The 19,459-nt window shown below is 43.4% G+C and overlaps 2 protein-coding genes across 13 annotated transcripts in view; both read left to right on the top strand.

Annotated features, from left to right (window-relative positions):
• LOC112632630 (neuroendocrine secretory protein 55) overlaps positions 1-11,914 on the top strand; it is a 64,657-nt gene extending 52,743 nt beyond the window's left edge. The window contains exons 2-4 of one of the 2 annotated variants that reach the window (XM_025398429.1): positions 3,935-4,007; positions 11,760-11,814; positions 11,900-11,914. The gene's annotated coding sequence lies outside the window, so the exon portion shown is untranslated. Of the gene's footprint in view, positions 1-3,934; positions 4,008-7,203; positions 7,249-11,759; positions 11,815-11,899 lie in introns of those variants that run through there. The other variant, XM_025398428.1, reaches the window with a different exon arrangement.
• The window catches only part of GNAS (GNAS complex locus), a 71,905-nt gene extending 52,712 nt beyond the window's left edge, over positions 1-19,193 (top strand). For 5 of the 11 annotated variants that reach the window (XM_025398425.1, XM_025398427.1, XM_025398419.1 and 2 more), the window contains 12 exons: positions 3,935-4,007; positions 7,204-7,248; positions 11,760-11,814; positions 11,900-12,019; positions 13,402-13,499; positions 17,177-17,231; positions 17,365-17,438; positions 17,536-17,594; positions 17,699-17,819; positions 17,966-18,096; positions 18,346-18,413; positions 18,684-19,193. In XM_025398425.1, coding sequence (XP_025254210.1) covers positions 3,935-4,007; positions 7,204-7,248; positions 11,760-11,814; positions 11,900-12,019; positions 13,402-13,499; positions 17,177-17,231; positions 17,365-17,438; positions 17,536-17,594; positions 17,699-17,819; positions 17,966-18,096; positions 18,346-18,413; positions 18,684-18,830 — 1,046 coding nt within the window. In that variant the 3' untranslated portion in view covers positions 18,831-19,193. Of the gene's footprint in view, positions 1-6; positions 195-792; positions 806-3,934; positions 4,008-7,203; positions 7,249-7,729; positions 7,733-11,756; positions 11,815-11,899; positions 12,020-13,401; positions 13,500-17,176; positions 17,232-17,364; positions 17,439-17,535; positions 17,595-17,698; positions 17,820-17,965; positions 18,097-18,345; positions 18,414-18,683 lie in introns of those variants that run through there. The other 6 variants (XM_025398421.1, XM_025398418.1, XM_025398420.1 and 3 more) reach the window with 6 other exon arrangements.
• The last annotated feature ends 266 nt before the right edge of the window (positions 19,194-19,459 follow it).

Raw genomic sequence — 19,459 nt, 5'->3', positions numbered from 1 at the left:
GCCCGCCGCCGCCGCAGCCCGGCCGCGCCCCGCCGCCGCCGCCGCCGCCGCCGCCATGGGCTGCCTCGGGAACAGTAAGACCGAGGACCAGCGCAACGAGGAGAAGGCGCAGCGTGAGGCCAACAAAAAGATCGAGAAGCAGCTGCAGAAGGACAAGCAGGTCTACCGGGCCACGCACCGCCTGCTGCTGCTGGGTAAGGGCGGGCGGGGGGCGCCGGCCCCGGCCCGGGGGCCCCAGAGGGGCGCCCCGCAGGCCGCGCGCGCCGAGCCCGCCCCCCGCCCCGGGCGCGCGCTCCCGGGCCCCCTGCCCGTTCACGGGCTCTGTCTGTGGGGGGCGAGGCCGGAAGGGGGACCCCGGGGCGCGGATTCGGCCGGGCGGGGGCTCAAAAACGGGGCAGGGGGCCGTGGCGACGCGGGCGCGGGTCCCCCTCCCCCGGCCCGCCCGTTCTGTGTGTCTCTTGCTCTCGCTCTCGCTCTCTCCCTCTCTCTCTCTTTCTCTCTCTCTTTTTCCGCGAGGCCTACACGACGCCAGGGGTTTGGGTGCGTGTTGGGGAGGGGGAGGGGGAGGCCCATGGGGCTCCGGAGACTGCGACAAAAAGAGGGTTTCGGGGACAGGAAATCGGGTGGCGGGTAGAGGGAGGGGGACCCGCCTCCGTGGGGTGTGAGATTTGTTGGGAGAGGGAAAGGGGGAAGAAAGGGGCGAGGAGAGGAGGGGGTGACGCTGGGGGGCGCCGTGGTGGCGGAGGGGGCCTCGCCAAAGGGAGGCTTTGGCGGGGAGAAGTGGCCGAGGAGAGTGGGGGGGCTGGTGACATCAGCCCCTCGGAAAGGATCGGAGCGGTAAAGGTGGTGCAGTGGGGGGGAGGGGGCGCAAGGGAGTCGTGGCGCCGGAGTCGGGGGGGGGGGGGGGGGCGGGGGGAGGAGGGAGGGCGGTTGCCGCTGGGCGCGACTTGGTGCGTTTCGGGCAGGACCGACTGTGTGTGCGCGGAGCAGACGTGTCCCGGGCCAGGCCGGGCGGTGGAAGGGAGGAGAAGGAGAGTCAAATAAAATAAGACCACCCCCCACCACCAAAAAATGGATAGAGTTAGTACGAGAAGTGCCCCGTGAAGCCAAATGACACGTCATTTTACAGTATGACCTTTTTTTCCCCTTCCAGACTTGCAGGCTTTTTCAAAAGCAGAGCGGAGAATTAATTGTAGCAGCTGCCCCCCCCCACCACCAGCGCCCCCCCAACACTATTTTAATAAACCATTAAAAAACACATTTTTCTGCTGGCTGGCCACATTGAGAGTGCTTTGTGAAAAGAAAAAACAAAGACATTCACAAATCAGATAAAACTGGAGAATGACATTTGTCTGTAAATGGCTTCTTGGTCTGGAAATGGCGTGGTTTTTTTTGGGGGGGGGTTTGTCCTTTTCAAGGTGGGAGGGGGGATTGAGAGTGCTGTAAGGAGAAGACTTCCTCCAGGTGGGAAGAGATAAAAAGACATTAATTAGTTGTTTATCAAATGATATTTATTTGTTTGGTTTTGGGTTTTTTTTTTTTTTTTTGATTGCGATTTTTCCTCTGGCAAAAAAATAAAATTAAATTTAAAAAGGTTATAAGGAGATGGCCTTTCCTCCTTTTTTTTTCCTTAAGGTGCTGTTTTGGGGAGAAAAAAATTTTAAATGACCAAAAGAATTACACAGCATTAATTAAAAATGGAAGTTTTCCACTTCCTTGATAATTTGGCTATCTGAATAAATTTGTGAATTTGCTAGGTTAAGACCTAGTTCGTGGTCACATTTCAGCAAAACAGCTTGAGTAGAAAGAAGAAAATATAAAAGGCCGTTTTTTGTTGTTGTTTTTTTCCTTTGGTGGCTTTTGCTTTGCTCTTTTTGGATAGGTCATGACTTTGTTCTCCTGGGTCCAGATTTATAAAAGAAGAAAAATACTAATTAAGTGAAAATAAGTGTCTTTGATGTTTATGCATTTGCAATTTCAGTAATTAAATGGTACATGTGTTGCTGTCTTGTCTAAAACTTTTGAAGGCAGAATTATGCTGTTGGGATATTATGTGTATAACTTGATTTCAAAGTATAAATCTGGAAAAGTCTAGAATCTTTTCTGTGAATGCTATCTGAATACTAATTTAAGTCAAGTGTGATGCTAATGGTATCTTAAATTTCCAACACCTTTTGTGCTGTGATCACAAAGTCTCCACTTAATTTGAGACTGTTACTCAGAACACACTTTGCATCACAGGGGCTAATCTAAATGTCCTAGTCTATATGACTACATTACATCATGATGTATTGATTGCCTCTGGCCTAGGAATCTGCAGCTTAAGCCAGTGACACAACATTTTGCATTTTTCAATGGTGATTCTCACCAAATAATGCCTCCCCCCAAAAGAGGAAACCTAATAATGCCCCAAATCCTCTTTTTACTCTATCTTAATGACATAAAAATTAAGTGAATTAGAGAACTTACAATGATCTTAAAATAATTTTTCGGCCACATTTCATGAATGTGGAAACTGAGGCACGGATCTGTTTTTGCCTGTAAAAGATACGTCCTGTAACTGTTACACAGTTTAGCACTTCTGAAATTAGAATATTAGCGATCCTGCTAAATATTACGTATTCTCTTCATGGCCTCTCTTAATAGTGCCATTTATATTTTTAATTTACCAAAGTTAGGCTCATTAAGATAGTGTTTGCTTTGAAATCAATGTTTTCCATAGAAACTAATTTTAACTTTTACAGATATTGATTATGGGCTTGTGAGAAGGCAAGTGAAGGAGGAATGCTCTGCTATCTGGGCATTAAAACAAAACAATACAATTAAAAGTTAAAAAGAAAAAGGGGTGAAAACAAACAGATTTGTGTGGAAGGAGGGCAAAATATTCACACATAGATGATCTGTTGGAGAATGTGCATCGCAAAAAAGAAGATGCAAAATAGCCATCCTCCCTCTAGCTTGATGGAAATGTGTTTTTTCCATGAAACATATATGTATTTTTACAAATGAAAGATGATTTAAAATGGAGGCATGTGTTTCTACTTTTTGAGTTGGGAAGGGCTTGGAATCTTTCAAATTCAGTAGTTCCCAGGGATAGTTTTCCTTTTGATTAAAGTTTTGTTCTTGTATTACTTTTTACTGTTACAGTTTACCTAATGCTAATAGGGTCTCAAGAATCGTATTTGATATTAAAGTGTGGTTTTTCCAGAAGATGACAGATAATTGATGGTCTCCCCTTTTCCTCAGCAACATAGTTGTACCCAGAGGGAATTTATCTTTAGAAAGATATAGTTTGTGAGGAAAGAGGAGTATGGCTAAGTGGATAAAATGTAATGCAGTTTTAGGGGTGGATTTTTAAGTAGCCCAAGGGGTAGGAAACCTGCACAGAAAGAAGCTGCGTTGTGAAAATGTTTAGAAGGAAAGTGCTGCATCGCTACGTGATGTGGAAGAGACTGCAGCGTCTGGGCATTGTTGGGAATCCCGGGTATTTTAACCATGAAACATCTGACAACGAATTGTGTGTCTAGATACGTTTATGTGTGAATGTTCATGTATCAGGGATTCAGTTTCACAGTTTTAACTTCAATTTTCTTGTTTACCCCGCAAATGACAAAATTGCGTCATTCCCTCTCTTTGCCCCTTTCCATCACCACCCCACAATTTTTTAAACAATCAAAAGAAAAAAACTAAAATCAGCAAACCCTGAATTCTTGTTTGTTATTTTGGTGGTGAAATACTGCAGGTAGACACTGAGTTGGAGATTGATTTCCTTTTCTCTGCGTCGAAATGTCAAGAAAAGTTGCAAGTCTATGATTTTGTGTTTGTTTTTTTGTGTGTTGCTTCTATGGAAAAACAAAACAACAGCAGCAGGTCCTCCCTGCCCAAAGTGTTAAAATGCCTCCTTCATAACCTGAGACTTACTTTCGTTTTCTAGGTGCTGGAGAATCTGGTAAAAGCACCATTGTGAAGCAGATGAGGATCCTGCATGTTAATGGGTTTAATGGAGAGTAAGTGTCAAATCTGTGCAGGGGCACCAAGTAAGAGGAACAGACTTTATACTAACCTTTAGGAAGTATAGGTAGGCTTTGGGGGCTGGGCAGCCAGTTTTCACTTAATTTTTCTGGATTTACATATTAGAAAATCCTGGGAAGGGCTCTTTAGGGTCCCCCCCCCCCTTGGGTCTTTGGTGCAGCAAATACTACTGATGAAAGCACCAGTGTTTGTGACAAACATCTCCCTATCCCAAGAAAATCATGCCTGGTTGCGGGGGATGCTTGACAGCACTTGGCCCCGTGACAGCCCCTCTCTGGGCCAGGTCCCTGCCACAGCCTCCAGACATCACTGCAGTGTCTTCAATGTGGCTTTGGCCGCCCCCTTGTCCTGCCCATGCTGGTCACTGCAGATTCACCTCACCCCACCCCACCCCACCCCACACAGATTTCAATGTAATGAACCAACACAGGATGTTTTAGGAAACATCGTTTCCATAATATTCTCACCAGAAACAGATTTGGAAGTGGCAGCCCGTGTTTATAGTTTGTAATTTTTTTTGTCCCCCTTTAAATTACCATTATGAGCAAATCATTGTTTCTCTTTAAAACAAAAAGCAAATCAGTACCCCTGCCTAAGGAAAAGAAAAGGGAACTTTTATGTAAAGGATGGAAAGGCTGGGAGTTAGGCACTCCCAGCCTCACTGAGGGGCATTTTTGCCTTTGAAAAGTCCTCCCAGGTATCCTGATATAGTGCAGTGTGGCAGTCCAGTAGCGGGAATGAAGATTAAACGGGAAAGACTTTATATTAGACCTGTGACACAAGTTAGGAAGCCCTGCCTGGCATGAGGAATGCAATAAATCGGGGAACTTGCTTTTCTCCCCAAGACCCCAGATTGGGGCCTACCCATCGTTCTCATGTGACAAAGTGTGTAAAAAACAGAAAAAACTAAGTTGACCAGTCTATTTTCACTGGTGTGAGAGCGTTAAGCGCACTAGATTTCAAGCACCTGAAGGCACTAGTTTGTAATTACTAGCTGGTTAGCCCAGTCCTGTTCCCTTTCTTAAACCTGGATTCAATTGAAAATTTAACCTTGAGTTGCTTTGGCTTCCATTTCAAAAGGGGAGATGGAGACAAGGCGGTAGCATTTAATTATACCAATGCCTGCCCACCCCCCCCCCCCCCCCCCCCCACAAAAAAAAAAAAAAAACACCTTTACTAGTCACTAAGCATCCGGGAAACGAACGTGAACTTTTTCACCTTTCAGAGCAAGGCAGGCAGCTCCTTATGGTGAATTCTAGAATTTGTTAGATCAAATAATTGTTTAGAGAAGGATGACATCACCCATACAAATAGTCATGTTAGTTTAGGATGCTTTTTCTACTTTAACCCTGAATTCAGAAGGATTGGTTGGGATGCAGAAGGATGGGCTTCTTTACTCAACTGATTATGACTCTCAGTGGCTTATCAACATACACATATGTGCTATTGAGTAAGTTAGCATCACTTGTCACCAAGCAATTCTGAAATTCTTAATTCTTGACACACCCCTCGATAAAGCCCTGCCAACGGAGACTGCCATCCTGACCATAAATAAAAACCCGGAGACAGACTTCCAACCATGAATTTTGTCATTTGAAGAAAAATCTTGCATAAATTTCCCTCCTGCAGCTTGCAGGAGTACTTCATGAGAGTAGTTAAGCAAAAATAATTTGACCACGTATCCTCTAGATAAATATTTTCATTAAAACTGGACATGGCTAGCATTTTTCAAAGATGCAGCAGCCACTATTTACCTTATTTTGAGTCGAGTAGAAGCTAAGTCACCTTTGAAATAAATTACTAACAGCTTCATTACCCTACAGATTGCCCTAAAATTTAAAAATTTTTATAGAAAGGATTCTCCTCCCTAAGTGAGCCAGCCTATAACACCAGGCAAGGGTTTTAAACCAGAACTTCTCTTTTCTGTTTTCTTTTTGGAAAGAGGAAGCAACATTCCCAGTTTGCCTTCTCTGCAGACAAGGGCATAGATATGTTAAATTTAGCCTGTGAAAGGGTTTGCAGGGGTATTCCTCATGGGAGCCTAGATACCTTATTTTTATCTCATCCAACTGCCTCCTTTTTTCTTTTTCCTCACTGCGGTATTGCAACAAAAGCTATTTCCTTCTTAACTAGGAATTCCCTGTGACACAGTGAGATCTGTCCCTAAAGGGTGGTCTGTGTGGTACAGGGTTTTTCCTCCCTGATCTTGCGTTTTGTTAGGGCTCTGCTGAGCTATTAAATTTGCCTTAACTCTCTGCGGGCTGCCATGCCGATTAAATTTTTAAGAGTAAGATAATATTGATTTGACCTTCAGAAATACGGAGTTTGGATGTGGATTTTCTAACTCAAAGCTAACTCTTTTTCTTACATTTAGTGCCAGGAACAAAACAAAACCAAAATATAAACACCATTAACATTGGTTGAAGTAAGCTGATCAATTACCAAACTGTAGAAGGCTGCCCTTCGGCCTTCAAGGAGGAATTCCTACTGTTTATGAAGATTGGGTTTGGGGGTTTTTTTTTTCTTCTTTTTCTTTTTTCTATGGTGGTAGTGGGTGGGCTTTTGTTCTTTTAATTTTTTTTAATTTTTATTTTTTTGCTGTATCACAGTCCAGACATAGTTTAATGACAATTTATGGGGAACAATTATTTATAAATAAAACCATTTTATAGGTAGTTTCCTTCCACTGCAAGAAGTGAGGTCATTAGTTTTGCAGGAAATCCTGGGCAGAAATCTCCCCCGTCTATGCCTTTGTGCTTTAAGTTACAACATTGGGAAGATTCTGACCTGGGAGAATTAGGAGCCTTATGCGCTGCCACATTCTCAGAAGAATTGTGAGATAAATCACTGCTTTAGCTCCCTAATGCATGTACGTTTAGTGAAAGCACAAGAAAATAATTATCCATCCCTCCTGTGTCCGACCAGAGTCTCCAGAGAGCTCTGTTAATACTGCAGCAAACGTGTAGGATTCTTCCCCCATGGCCTGCAGTCTCAGTGGACGTTCCAATTTAGCCAGAAAGGCGACCTAAGAATTAACGGGAGGATGGATGGCGCGCGAATTGTTGCTTTTGCTCTTGGCTGATTGTTTAGGAATGTAGAGAGACTGTGTGGGGTTTGTGTGAAATTGCGGTGCCTTGCAGATTAGGTGAGCTTTCAATCTCTCTTTAAAAGGGGCGGCGAAGAGGACCCGCAGGCTGCAAGGAGCAACAGCGATGGGTAGGCACATTCAAAAACAGAAAAATTTTTTAACAAACAAAACAAACATGAAGATCATACTGGGAAACTGAGGCCAGAGACCCGGGAAGAAAATAAAAGTCATTTAAAGGACCATCAGCCATATTGGCATGCATTTGCAAATAACACACAATTTCCTGACATTTTGGAGCAAGTAAAGTGCGTAACATAATTTTTTTGGCCATGCTTAAAGTAGAATGAGATCCAGCTGGGGGAAAGTTATAGATTTCAGCTTTAGACGATCAATTTAGGATTTTGAGAATTGATGTTTTTCCATATGGTTTCTATTTTCCCCCAGCTCTCCATTTGAACCAGCTACTTGTTTTTAAAACTATCTACTAAATTCCATCTACCCACTGGTTGGTCTGATTTTAAAATTTCAGACCTCTTTGAAACAAAATTTTTTTCCTTTATTAAAATATGCAATGCTGCACCGTCTTTAATATGCCTTGGTACCTTGCAGCAGGTCGTTAAGAATCATCTTGAAAAGCCTCTGGCCTTTTAAAAATGATCAAATTTATTTGAATCTAAGGCACTTTACGTTAGCTAGTACATAAGGAGATTCATGATGGCATCTTTTATTTTTCCATTCATCATCAAATTATTTTTTCTTTGCTTCCTGCATCCCCACACCCATCACACATACACACACGCACACACATGCACATGCATACACAGACACGCACACACACGCACACGCACACACAGCCACACGCGCCGCGCGCACACACACGCATGCCAGGTAACCGCTCTAGCTCTGCTGCGTGTTTCGCATGCAGCGGTGGAGTGGCTCTTTTTCATGAGAACATCCAGAACCATTGACTTAGTTTAGGGCATCTCAAAGAAACAGCTTCTGTGGCCGGGGAGGGGAGGGGCAAAAATCTTGGGGTCTGGGGACAAAGTAACTGACACATGTTTGTTCATCTGTTTCTTTTAGAATATATTATCCCTAGATGATGGCTACAGTTTCTCATCTTCCCGGCTATGTCCTATCACAATTTGCATGCTGGAATTGCTCGGTCTTAGGAACTTCTAATAAGAATACTATTCTGTTGTCTGAGGGGGGAGGGGGGATGGGGCCCCTACTACCTTACCTTAAACGATGATTGAAAAAACGAAAAATGGACTGAAATCCTTAATTGGCAGAAATGTAGTGTGACGACTATCCAAAAAGGCATCTCTATAAGAAATGACTAATTGACAATCTACTGTACCAAAAGTTGGCATTTGAGCAAAATATGACAAGTCCTTAGTGAGCAACCTACTGTGTACTAGATGTCGTGCTAAACCCTTGAACCCTACTAATACCTTGGCCTGCACATCTCTCTGATTCTGTTCTGCAAGTCAATATAAGTATTAACATTCGTGAGAAATAAAAATTCTCTGCATGTTTCAGCAATCCCTGTATCTCGCGTCTGTCTTCTGTCTTCCTTTGTCTGTCTTTTCCTACCAAAGCACAAGGATAAGGTGGAGACCTGAATAGCCTCCCCCACCACTTAGTTAGCTGAAGCGGGGGAGGGGAGGAGCTCTTAAAAACTGAACGCAGCCCATCTGCTTTATACATAGAAGGGGGAGGAGGAGGCACCAAGACCCTAAAAGTACTTCCAGCCTTAGTCCCAATTTTGTAGCGAATCAGAATTCTAGCTAATGGCATATGTTTTGCCTTTGTTGAGTAGTTTAAAGACATCTAAGGAATTTTCTCTGAATTTCACAATCAACGTTAAATTCATTAAGCAATAGTAAAAGTGATGATAAACCTGCCAACCCCCAGTATAATATCTCCATCTACATAGTAATTGCTTCAATGGAAGAATTTTATGTTTTAGTATTACACACCCGAATTAGATTTTAGATTTCTATTTTAGCTGTTTTATACTTGATATACTCCCACACCTATTCACATACGTAGATGAATACTGAACACGTTCTCAAAATATCCGTATTTTAAGACGGGAAGTTTTCCAATTATCATACTACTGCTTAGACCAAAATATCAAACTGAATGAAAGAAACTTGTTTCTGGAAATACTTTTCTCTTGCTGTATGCAGATTTGGATATTTAGTACCCGAATGTATCTAATTTTACTATTGTGGAACCTCAAAACCAAAGGTTCATAGCTTTCATTACCTATGAAATGGAGCCTGCTTTTAATGAATGGGAATAGATTTGTCCTAGGGGGTTTTAGGTAAATTCTGAATTCAAAAGTGAACATTGGGGACGATCAAACACAAGTCCTTTTAATTTCTAACATCTAAATAATTAATGTTAGACTAACACCAAGGCTGGAAATTCTTAATTTCAGACATGAGCTTTGATTCTGCACACACAAAGCAGACAGTCCCACAGAACGGTCAGGACTCACTCCCTTTCACTTGAAGGTGGTTGCTTTAGGAGTCTGGGGGCCAGAATCAGATGTCAGGTTTGTGCACAAGACCTGAAGCTCACCTCCCTGTCATCTGTGTTTCTGAGGTTCTCTGGACCTGCAGCACTTTTACTCAAATGGCCCTGAGGGGATTCCTGGCAACATCTGTCCTCCACCCCAACCCCAGACACCCCCCACCACTAATGAGCATGACCCCTCTGAACTTCATCAGCTCTTCAATGTAGAAGAGCAGTGGTGCAGAGACCTGTCAAAGAGGCTTCACGTAGGAAAGGGGCGAGATGGGATCCTTCAGCAGGTGAAGGCCCAGAAGTACACAGACGTTTATTCAGAAAGAATAAATTTGCAAGTATAATTCTTTGAGAAAGGAAAGACCAAATGATTTGTGGAAGGCCTGTCGACAGGCGTGCACTTGGCCCCACCGTCCATTCCAGTCCCCCCACCCCTGGCCCGCCCCTGCTGCTCCACTGACCACCCAGTCTGCTCTTGCTAATTAACCTCCCTTCGCCTTTCCTCTGCCTTAACTTTGTCCTGTTCTAGTCTGGAGGGATTATATGTTTAATTTCTACCTCCATTCTATGAATTGGTGAATCAGCCAAGTGAATGCTTCAAAAACTGGGAATCTCAAAAGATCAATATATATATGTATATGTATGTGTGTGTATATACACAGACACACACACCATGAAAAAGATACTCTGTCCCCTCCATATCCCACCCCCATTGGTTTCTGCCTCCGTGACTCAAGACTTCCCCCTCTCAGCCTCAGTTTCCCCATCAGAGGAGCAGGACCGTAGCACCTTTTTTTCTGCATGACGATGCCCTCACCTCCCAGGGCCTAACAGGTACAGCAGGTGTGCTGTGTGTGCTTGTTCCATTTTTGGGCTATAGACCTGATGAGATACATACTCCACACAAGAGGCCTTTTCTTGCCCCCTGAAAACATAAACTCGAGAACCTTCCCTGGCTGTGCTTCTAATGAAGGCTAGTTTCTGAAAAACATACAGCATTTGGATCAGTGTAATCTGGTACAAAAATTAACATTCTCTTGTGGTCCCCAGAAGCCAAAGGGTGTGGCCTTTACCTGTGGGACAAGTAACCCTGAATATAGATAATTCCGTAAAGACCACACAGGCCGTCCCATGTGGCTGAGTTAAAGTCAATGAAAAGCTACAAAACCTTCAACCTCTACTTGCCAGCGGGATGTGACCCCCTTCCCCTTAGATTATAAGGCCTTCTAGGGGGTGGAATCTTACTTGATTCCTATTGCACATGGACCAACATGTACTAACATCATGAACTAGAAATTTCATTGCTGCTAGCCGGGGTGCCTGGAGCATCGCACATACGACTTTTTTTTTTTTTTTTTTTGATAGCGTCTCACGCTGGCTGGAGTTCAGTGGCCCCATCCTGGCTCACTGCAACCTCTGCCTCCCGAGTAGCTGGGATTACAGACACATGCCACCACGCCCAGCTAATTTTTTTATGTTTTTAGTAGAGATGAGGTTTCACCATGTTGGCCAGACTGGTCTCGAACTCCTGACCTCAGGCAGTCTGCCCACCTCAGGCTCCCAAAGTGCTGGGATTACAGGCATGAGTCATCGCGCCCAGACTCCTGTAATGAACTGTTAGAACCACCACCACCTGTGCTCACTGGTTCTCTCACTATGCTCATGTAGCAACTGAGTGAATTCCAAGTCAAACCACGGGACTGTTTTGCTCCACCCCAACCTCAGAGTGACCTATCACTCCAGCCTCACCCCTACCCAGATGCTGATAAGACCAGGAGAAGCCTTTAGGAAGTGTTAGTATGTAGTGTGGGGGTTTCCAACCCATGAAAGATTAAATGAGCTGCGTGCAACTTCTGGTACAGTCAAGATTGTTCAGGCAATTTGCTAATCTGCCCGATTGGGCATGTCCTCAGGACACATTTGGGAGGTTATAATTTGCAACCACGTTTATTCAGCTACCTCCAATCTTTGTACAGATCTGAGCCCACAACTCCTTGAAGAACAGAATACTATGCTTTTTAGTCGGGATATCTTTATGAAAGCAGTACTCTTAACTGACGTGGTGCAATATGATTTTCTTTTCTTTTCAATTCCACTGCAGTGAGAAGGCAACCAAAGTGCAGGACATCAAAAACAACCTGAAAGAGGCAATCGAAGTACGTTCTGGCTCCTTGTGCTTTCTGTCTTGTAGCCCCTCCCATCCAGTGCTGTTCCCTGACCACTCTGCTAAATCATTTTCAGACCATTGTGGCCGCCATGAGCAACCTGGTGCCCCCCGTGGAGCTGGCCAACCCCGAGAACCAGTTCAGAGTGGACTACATTCTGAGTGTGATGAACGTGCCTGACTTTGACTTCCCTCCCGTAAGCTACACCCCAACTTGTGTGGCCTTAGCCCCGCCCACCTGAGCACAGTGTTCCTATAGGAACGTCAGTGACAGCCCTGCATGTGGGCAAGAAAAAAAGTTCTGAGCTACGGCAGGCTTAATTATTCCCTCATTCACTTCTTAGGACAAACAAAACTATTTTAAATATGGCACACAAATACTAATTGTCCATTTACTCCACTGGAAGTGCCCTAAGGTGTACCTTGGGATGCCTCAGTGAAGTGCCAAATGGAAGACATTCTCATTTTAAACAGGTGACCTTTTAACACTGATTAAGAGTTTTTCTAAAGTCAGTCCTTGTCTCGGGGCAAATGAAATCTTTTCTCAGTATTTAAAAAAATGAAATATATCTAAATTATAACTCAAAAATAATCATGAAATAGAACATATGGAAAAGACTTTCCTCTGGATGCACGACACTGTTGGCTCCCTAAAGAACTACTTTTAGGGAACAAAAAACCATTCAAGCCCAAGCATATATGTTAGGCCCCTTCGTGGGGAGAATGGCTTATAAGCGGGGAATGGGAAATGAGATAGAAAGATGTATGTGTTTGTAAGGCCCACAAGGAAGAGACTTGTCTACAGCGAAAACAATGAGTTATTGTTGCCTTTTGTCAGGCTTTCGTGGGAATTTGTGTTTGTATATTTTAGATCGACTTGGCTGCAAACTTACATTAGCAGAGAAATTAGTAGTATTTAGTTAGTATGGATAGCTAAATTTTTTTAAATAGCATCATTTCGAAAAAATTAAAGCAGTAAACACAGTATGTATAATATAACCCACTGACTTTCTTATGATTCCATATTTAATAGGAAAAACAGCAGCCTATTAAAAATGTATCCGAACAATAACCTTTTATTAGTCCTACTAACATCTGAACTTTTATGTTCCCACCTACAAGTCCCCTATCATCCTTTTTTTTGTTAAGATTCACATTTTCCCAGAAGGAAGATTTAGTCCCGGCACATCCTACAAATGAAGTTTCTTATTTTCACAACATTGAACCATTTATTGGCATATTCGCCTAACACAGATTAGTGTATATTCTTCCTAAACAATTCTGTAAAGAAACTAAATTACTCAGTAGCTCCCCCCATTCCCCCCCCACACACAAAAAGAAACTACCCAAAACCAGTAATTCACAATAAGACCAGCAGCTAATTGCATGAACTTTTGAATATGTTTAACGTGTTGAATTAAAGTTCTTTGTGAGCATTAATTCATTAATTGGGCTCAAAATTCAGAATCACACCAAGTGTCGGTCACATAGGGAACTCTGGTCTCGGGGTTCGAATGACAGTGTCCTTGATTAGTTCAAGTTCTTGTCTTTCTCTAAACTTTCTTGTGTTCACTTTCAGGAATTCTACGAGCATGCCAAGGCTCTGTGGGAGGACGAAGGAGTACGTGCCTGCTATGAACGCTCCAACGAGTACCAGCTGATTGACTGCGCCCAGTAGTAAGTAACCCCACCCGACCCACCGGCACATAAAACAGGCAGACACAAGAAAACATGCAAACCTGTGATCCTGCTTGGAAAGCTACTTGTCGATGATTCCTTTCGTAGAAGCCAACCAGTTACCCCACTGGCAGAAAGTTCGAATCTGATTGAATTGTTTTATAAAGTCCTTAATTGCATTTTTTTTTTTTTTTTTTTAGTGCAGGGACATTATTTTATATAAACATTGAATGTCTGTTAGAGCAAGATGATGATGAGTTTCATAGTATTCCTAATTACTGGGAAGTAATTAATTGAATTGACCCAAAGCATTTACAGAAATAGGGCAGTTCTCACATTTTGAATAATGTAAAAATACTACATTTTATTGCTGTAATTTTAAAACATAACAAAGAGGAACAGTGAAGACAGCTACGCCTCCTCTCTCGTTGGTAGTTGTTGATTGCTCTATTTCTGCTCTCAGGTAAGAGACTCCAGTAGCTGCCTAGTGTTACTAGATCTGAGTGACTCTAGGTAGCGTTTGCTTTTGTGTTGTCTTGACTTTTGAACTCTATTTCATGTCCTTATTTATTCCTTCCCCCCGGCTCTTGATTTCAAGGATGGTAAGTGGTCAGTGTATTTTAAATCCTAAACTGTACACCTAAGCAGTACAGTACCGTGGTGGGGTCATTTTCAAATAAATTACTACCTGCAAGGAGGATGGGTTAAGGCCTGCAGTAGCAATGGGAAAGTCCTCTTTCTCCAAAGTCACTCATAAAGGTGGGCTTGCCTGATTAGTGTGTTGGTAAATGAAGAAGGGGGAAACTTACGAAACAGATTTTATTGCACAACTACACCTGATGCCCACGCTGCTACTCTTGTTGCCTAACACCTGACTTACCATTCCCTCAGGGATTGCCTTCTGTCCCTGTCACCCACCATGGTCTCTCCCAGAGGACATCACACCCTATAGCTAGAAAGTTGCCTTTTAAATAGTTTATGGCCTCCCTCATCTTGCACATGATATAGCAAGCATATGGTGGTCAGGGTTATTTAAAAATTATGTAAAGATAATTATTATTATTATTATTTAGATGGAGTCTCACTCTGTTGCCCAGGCTGGAGTGCAGTGGTGCAGTCTTGGCTCACTGCAACCTCTGCCTCCTGGGTTGAAGTGATTCTCCTGCCTCAGCCTCCTGAGTAGCTGGGACTACAGGTGCCCGCCACCACACCCAGCTCATTTTTGTATTTTTAGTAGAGATGGGGTTTCACCATATTGGCCAGGCTGGTCTCGAACTCCTGACCTTGTGATCTGCCTGCCTTGGCCCCCCAAAGTGCTGGAATTAGAGGCGTGAGCCACCGCGCCCAGCCAAAAATGTAAAGATATCTTTTGTTTGTTGATGCTGCACAAATGCACAAAGCAGTCTCAGTTAATATTATGAAGTAGGAGTGTCTTGTGACTCGGGACAGGGGAGTCTAGTAGAGGTTTGATGTTTTAGCTGTCCTTATTACAAGTAGCTGAAACTCGGAACTGATTTTGCTGTAGGAAGTATTAACTAATCAGAACCAAGGTGCCAGGCTGACTCACCAAGGGCTAAGATTGCTTTACTTAGTAGCCTCAAGCCCAAGGAACTGATTGTGAAAACCACCTGAATAAACAGGAGGGAGGAAGAGGTAATACTGTTTATCTATAAATCATATAAGCCTATGTTAGGGTCTGTGCAATCTATCAACCCCAGCCCTCCCTTCCCATAGGAAATTCCTTTGGTTATTTTCAGTTGCCACATACACAGATATTCCACGGTTTAATATACAAGCAAATTTGTATATTTTTTCAAGGAACAGAAAAACAGCCCATCTTGGCTGGTCCCTGTGGCCCCCAGCCCCCACTCCTTCTTCAACAAAGTCCCTGATTTTCTCAAAAGTTCGAACTAAAAGCTGGAAGCGCTAATTATAGTAACGCAAAACAAATGGAAATCCTGGAATTGTTTGCATTTTGTATTTTGGATCCAAGTCAGAAGTGAAGTACAGGTACAAGATTAGGAGAGTTTAACCATCCCAGTTTTGAATGCTGGGGGGCAGGGAGTCACAGCTGCATTAATTAACAGTAGCTTAGCCAGGTGGTTGAAGTTTGTTGGGTTTCATTTTCTCAAATCATTTAGAAGTTTTTGGGGTTTTTTAATGCAACACTCAATTACTCCTGAAACTTTGTCTGAAAACTGCACCATTTGTATAGATCATGAAAAGTTGTAAGGAAACTCAGAGAAAAAGAGAACAACGCAGCTTAAAACCTTTAAAATGTCCTCCCTCACCGCTGGCTCAAACAGCCCTGCATCTGCCGTGGCCGGCACGTTTCTGTTGAACTGCCTTTATGTTAAAGTTGGGATACTGGTACCGTGCCCATTTCTTAAGCTGCCTATTTTTATTTGTTGAGCTGGGGTTTGGCTGGCTCCACTCCAGATGTCTCTCTCACAAGATTTGGTGCTGATGATCTATTTATAGAACTGTGGTTCTGTTGCCATGGTAACATGCTGGAGGCCAGGGCGGCTGGGGAGCTATTTCTGGACTGGTGCTGTAATGTAAGATTGATTGGGCAAGTTAGTATATCCTCTAAGCCAGACTAACTCTGAACTAGTAAAAAGGAAGAGGGGAACACAAAACTTAGGCAGTTTCTTGAAACAGACTTTTCTCTCTTTATGATTTTCTTTTCTCATTAGCCCACTTTAAAACAATTCCAATCTCTACATGCCTCTCCCTCCAAAAAATAAACTGGTTTTAGCATTTTCTGTATTAATTAAATTACCCCAATCTTTCAAAAGTAAATTTTCCTGTGTGTCTAGTCAAGCAACACAAACAAGATGCTTTTTAAATGAAAAGTTTAATATCTGGAGCGTTCTATTTCATGGACCAAACAGAACGGAAGAGAACTTTGTGTTTGTTTCCTGTTCAGGATGGCTAGGGCGAGAAGGCCCCTTTGTGCCAACCTCTTTTGTTCCCTTTAATCAATGAGATTCTTAAAAAGTGAAAAGGAAGGGATACAGATTCTCAGTAACTAAAACAATCTCATGTGCCCTTGAGGAGAAAGTCCTTGATGTTTTTAAGAATGTCACTTTATTTATTTATTTTTTTAACTGAATGATACAGAGGTATACAATTTTCAAACTGTTTGCCATTTTAGGCAGGAAATTTGAAAATTAAAATGTTTTTGTCAAGCATTACCAAATGGTACAGATTATGATAGGTCAGCCTGGTTTTGGGGTCCTTTCTCTACTGGTTGATGTGCATAAAACCTTTTAAAAATCAAGAATATTACCAGAGAGCAACAGGAATAAACAAGCTAAGTAAAGAATAAAAAAGAAAAATAGAAAAAAATAAACATGAAGAACAAAGCCCCACCTCTGTCCTGTGCTATTTGTGTGGCCCCACTGCACCGAGGCCGCAGGCTAGCTGCTAGACGCATCTAGAGTTCCCTGATTCCTAAAATTATTTATCTTAAATCCCATTGGGCCTAACTTTCTTAAGGCATCAGCTTTGAGTTATAAATGTAACCAACACACAAGCAAATGTGCCATTGACTTAGTGCTGCATAACTGTGGGACGGTCACTTCCGTTGAGCCTGACCTTGTAGAGAGAGACAAATAGTTGGCAAATTAATGTGAACGCTGTGAACACCCCATGTGCCTTTCTTTTTCTCCCAGCTTCCTGGACAAGATCGATGTGATCAAGCAGGCTGACTATGTGCCGAGCGACCAGGTGTGCAAAACCCTTCACCACCAGAGGACCCTGAGCCCTCTTCCCAAACTACCCCAGACTTTTGCTTTAGATTGGAAATTATTACTATTTCGATTGGCTTTGCTGAGATCCATTGACCTCAATTTTGTTCTAGGACCTGCTTCGCTGCCGCGTCCTGACTTCTGGAATCTTCGAGACCAAGTTCCAGGTGGACAAAGTCAACTTCCAGTAAGCCCACTGTTACCTTTTTATATAACAGAGATCATGGTTTCTTGACATTTACCCCAGCCCCTCTGGAATAACCAGCTGTCTTCCTCTCCACCAGCATGTTTGACGTGGGTGGCCAGCGTGATGAACGCCGCAAGTGGATCCAGTGCTTCAATGGTAGGACGCTGTGGGCTTGGCTGTTCGTGAAGAACGCTTTGCTTCTGTGTTGTTAGGGATCAGTGTCGCTGCTCACGCTCTTGGCTTTGCTTTCTTTGGTTAAGATGTGACTGCCATCATCTTCGTGGTGGCCAGCAGCAGCTACAACATGGTCATCCGGGAGGACAACCAGACCAACCGCCTGCAGGAGGCTCTGAACCTCTTCAAGAGCATCTGGAACAACAGGTTTGTGGAGTGACCGCCCACCCCCTGCGCTTGCCCAGGAGGCCCTGGTCTGCACTGTTTGTAGAAAAGAACCCTGTGCAAGCATTCCAGAGCCCTGGCCAAAAGCGCGCTTCTCCCGGGCATTCACACGGCCTCCCTTCTTGTAGATGGCTGCGCACCATCTCTGTGATTCTGTTCCTCAACAAGCAAGATCTGCTCGCTGAGAAAGTCCTTGCTGGGAAATCGAAGATTGAGGACTACTTTCCAGAATTTGCTCGCTACACTACTCCTGAGGATGGTGTGTATGGCTTCCACTCTTTTGCTGGCTGTTCATTGCAGTGGTTCTTTTTCAGTCGGGCTGAAAGCCGCCATCCCCCTCCCACCACCAAACCATAAAGGATCTGTAAGAGAAGCAAGAAAAACACACTTGCATTAATTCTCATATGGAAACATCAGGGTTTTGAAACTTCAGGAGCTACAATGATGCTAGCACCCCAGCGCTGCTTGACTTTTTAATTACATTAATATATATTCCCTTTTTTTATAGCTACTCCCGAGCCCGGAGAGGACCCACGCGTGACCCGGGCCAAGTACTTCATTCGAGATGAGTTTCTGGTGAGTTGAGCCTGTCTTTAGTTTCCTCTCTTCCTCCTCCTCTTTTTCTCATGGATGTAAATTTACTTCAGGGGTTCAGCTACCCAGGTCCATGGTTTTAGTTCACGCACATCCAGTGTGGATTTGAGTTCTTTGCACCCCTCCTTTTGCTTTCGTTTTCATATGACATCAGAGACTGGCCAACAGCCGTCCCTGGTAGGTGTCCCCATCAGTGATAGGGTGGTTCCTGGCGAGGGTGTCACTGACGAGTCCCTGCGTTTGTACCCGCAGAGGATCAGCACTGCCAGTGGAGATGGGCGTCACTACTGCTACCCTCACTTCACCTGCGCTGTGGACACTGAGAACATCCGCCGTGTGTTCAACGACTGCCGTGACATCATTCAGCGCATGCACCTTCGTCAGTACGAGCTGCTCTAAGAAGGGAACCCCCAAATTTAATTAAAGCCTTAAGCACAATTAATTAAAAGTGAAACGTAATTGTACAAGCAGTTAATCACCCACCATAGGGCATGATTAACAAAGCAACCTTTCCCTTCCCCCAAGTGATTTTGCGAAACCCCCTTTTCCCTTCAGCTTGCTTAGATGTTCCAAATTTAGAAAGCTTAAGGCGGCCTACAGAAAAAGGAGAAAAGGCCACAGAAGTTCCCTCTGACTTTCAATAAAAATAAATAAAACAACAGCAGCAAACAAATAAAATGAAATAAAAGAAACAAATGAAATAAATATTGTGTTGTGCAGCATTAAAAAAAATCAAAATAAAAATTAAATGTGAGCAAAGAATGATGGGACTCCCGTGAGTTATTTGTGGTTCTGCGCAGATTCCTGTCATTCATGGTTTGACTTGGCCCTTACATCAAAAGTTGGGAGGCCCCAAGGTGAAGTGGGTATAAAATCTCACCACTGTATGTTTTCTGGTGACTGACTGTAAAATGTAGGTGTCTTGAAATAATTTTCAGACAATAGGAAAAGTCCACTCCTGTTGATCTCCCAAACTTTTACCCCATAGTGGACCACTATGCCCCAGTCACCTCTACATTTTGATCACT

The sequence above is a fragment of the Theropithecus gelada genome, chromosome 10 (genome assembly GCF_003255815.1).
Source record: "Theropithecus gelada isolate Dixy chromosome 10, Tgel_1.0, whole genome shotgun sequence".
NCBI classification, from domain to species: Eukaryota; Metazoa; Chordata; class Mammalia; order Primates; family Cercopithecidae; genus Theropithecus; species Theropithecus gelada.
This window is presented reverse-complemented; position numbering and strand designations above follow the sequence as displayed.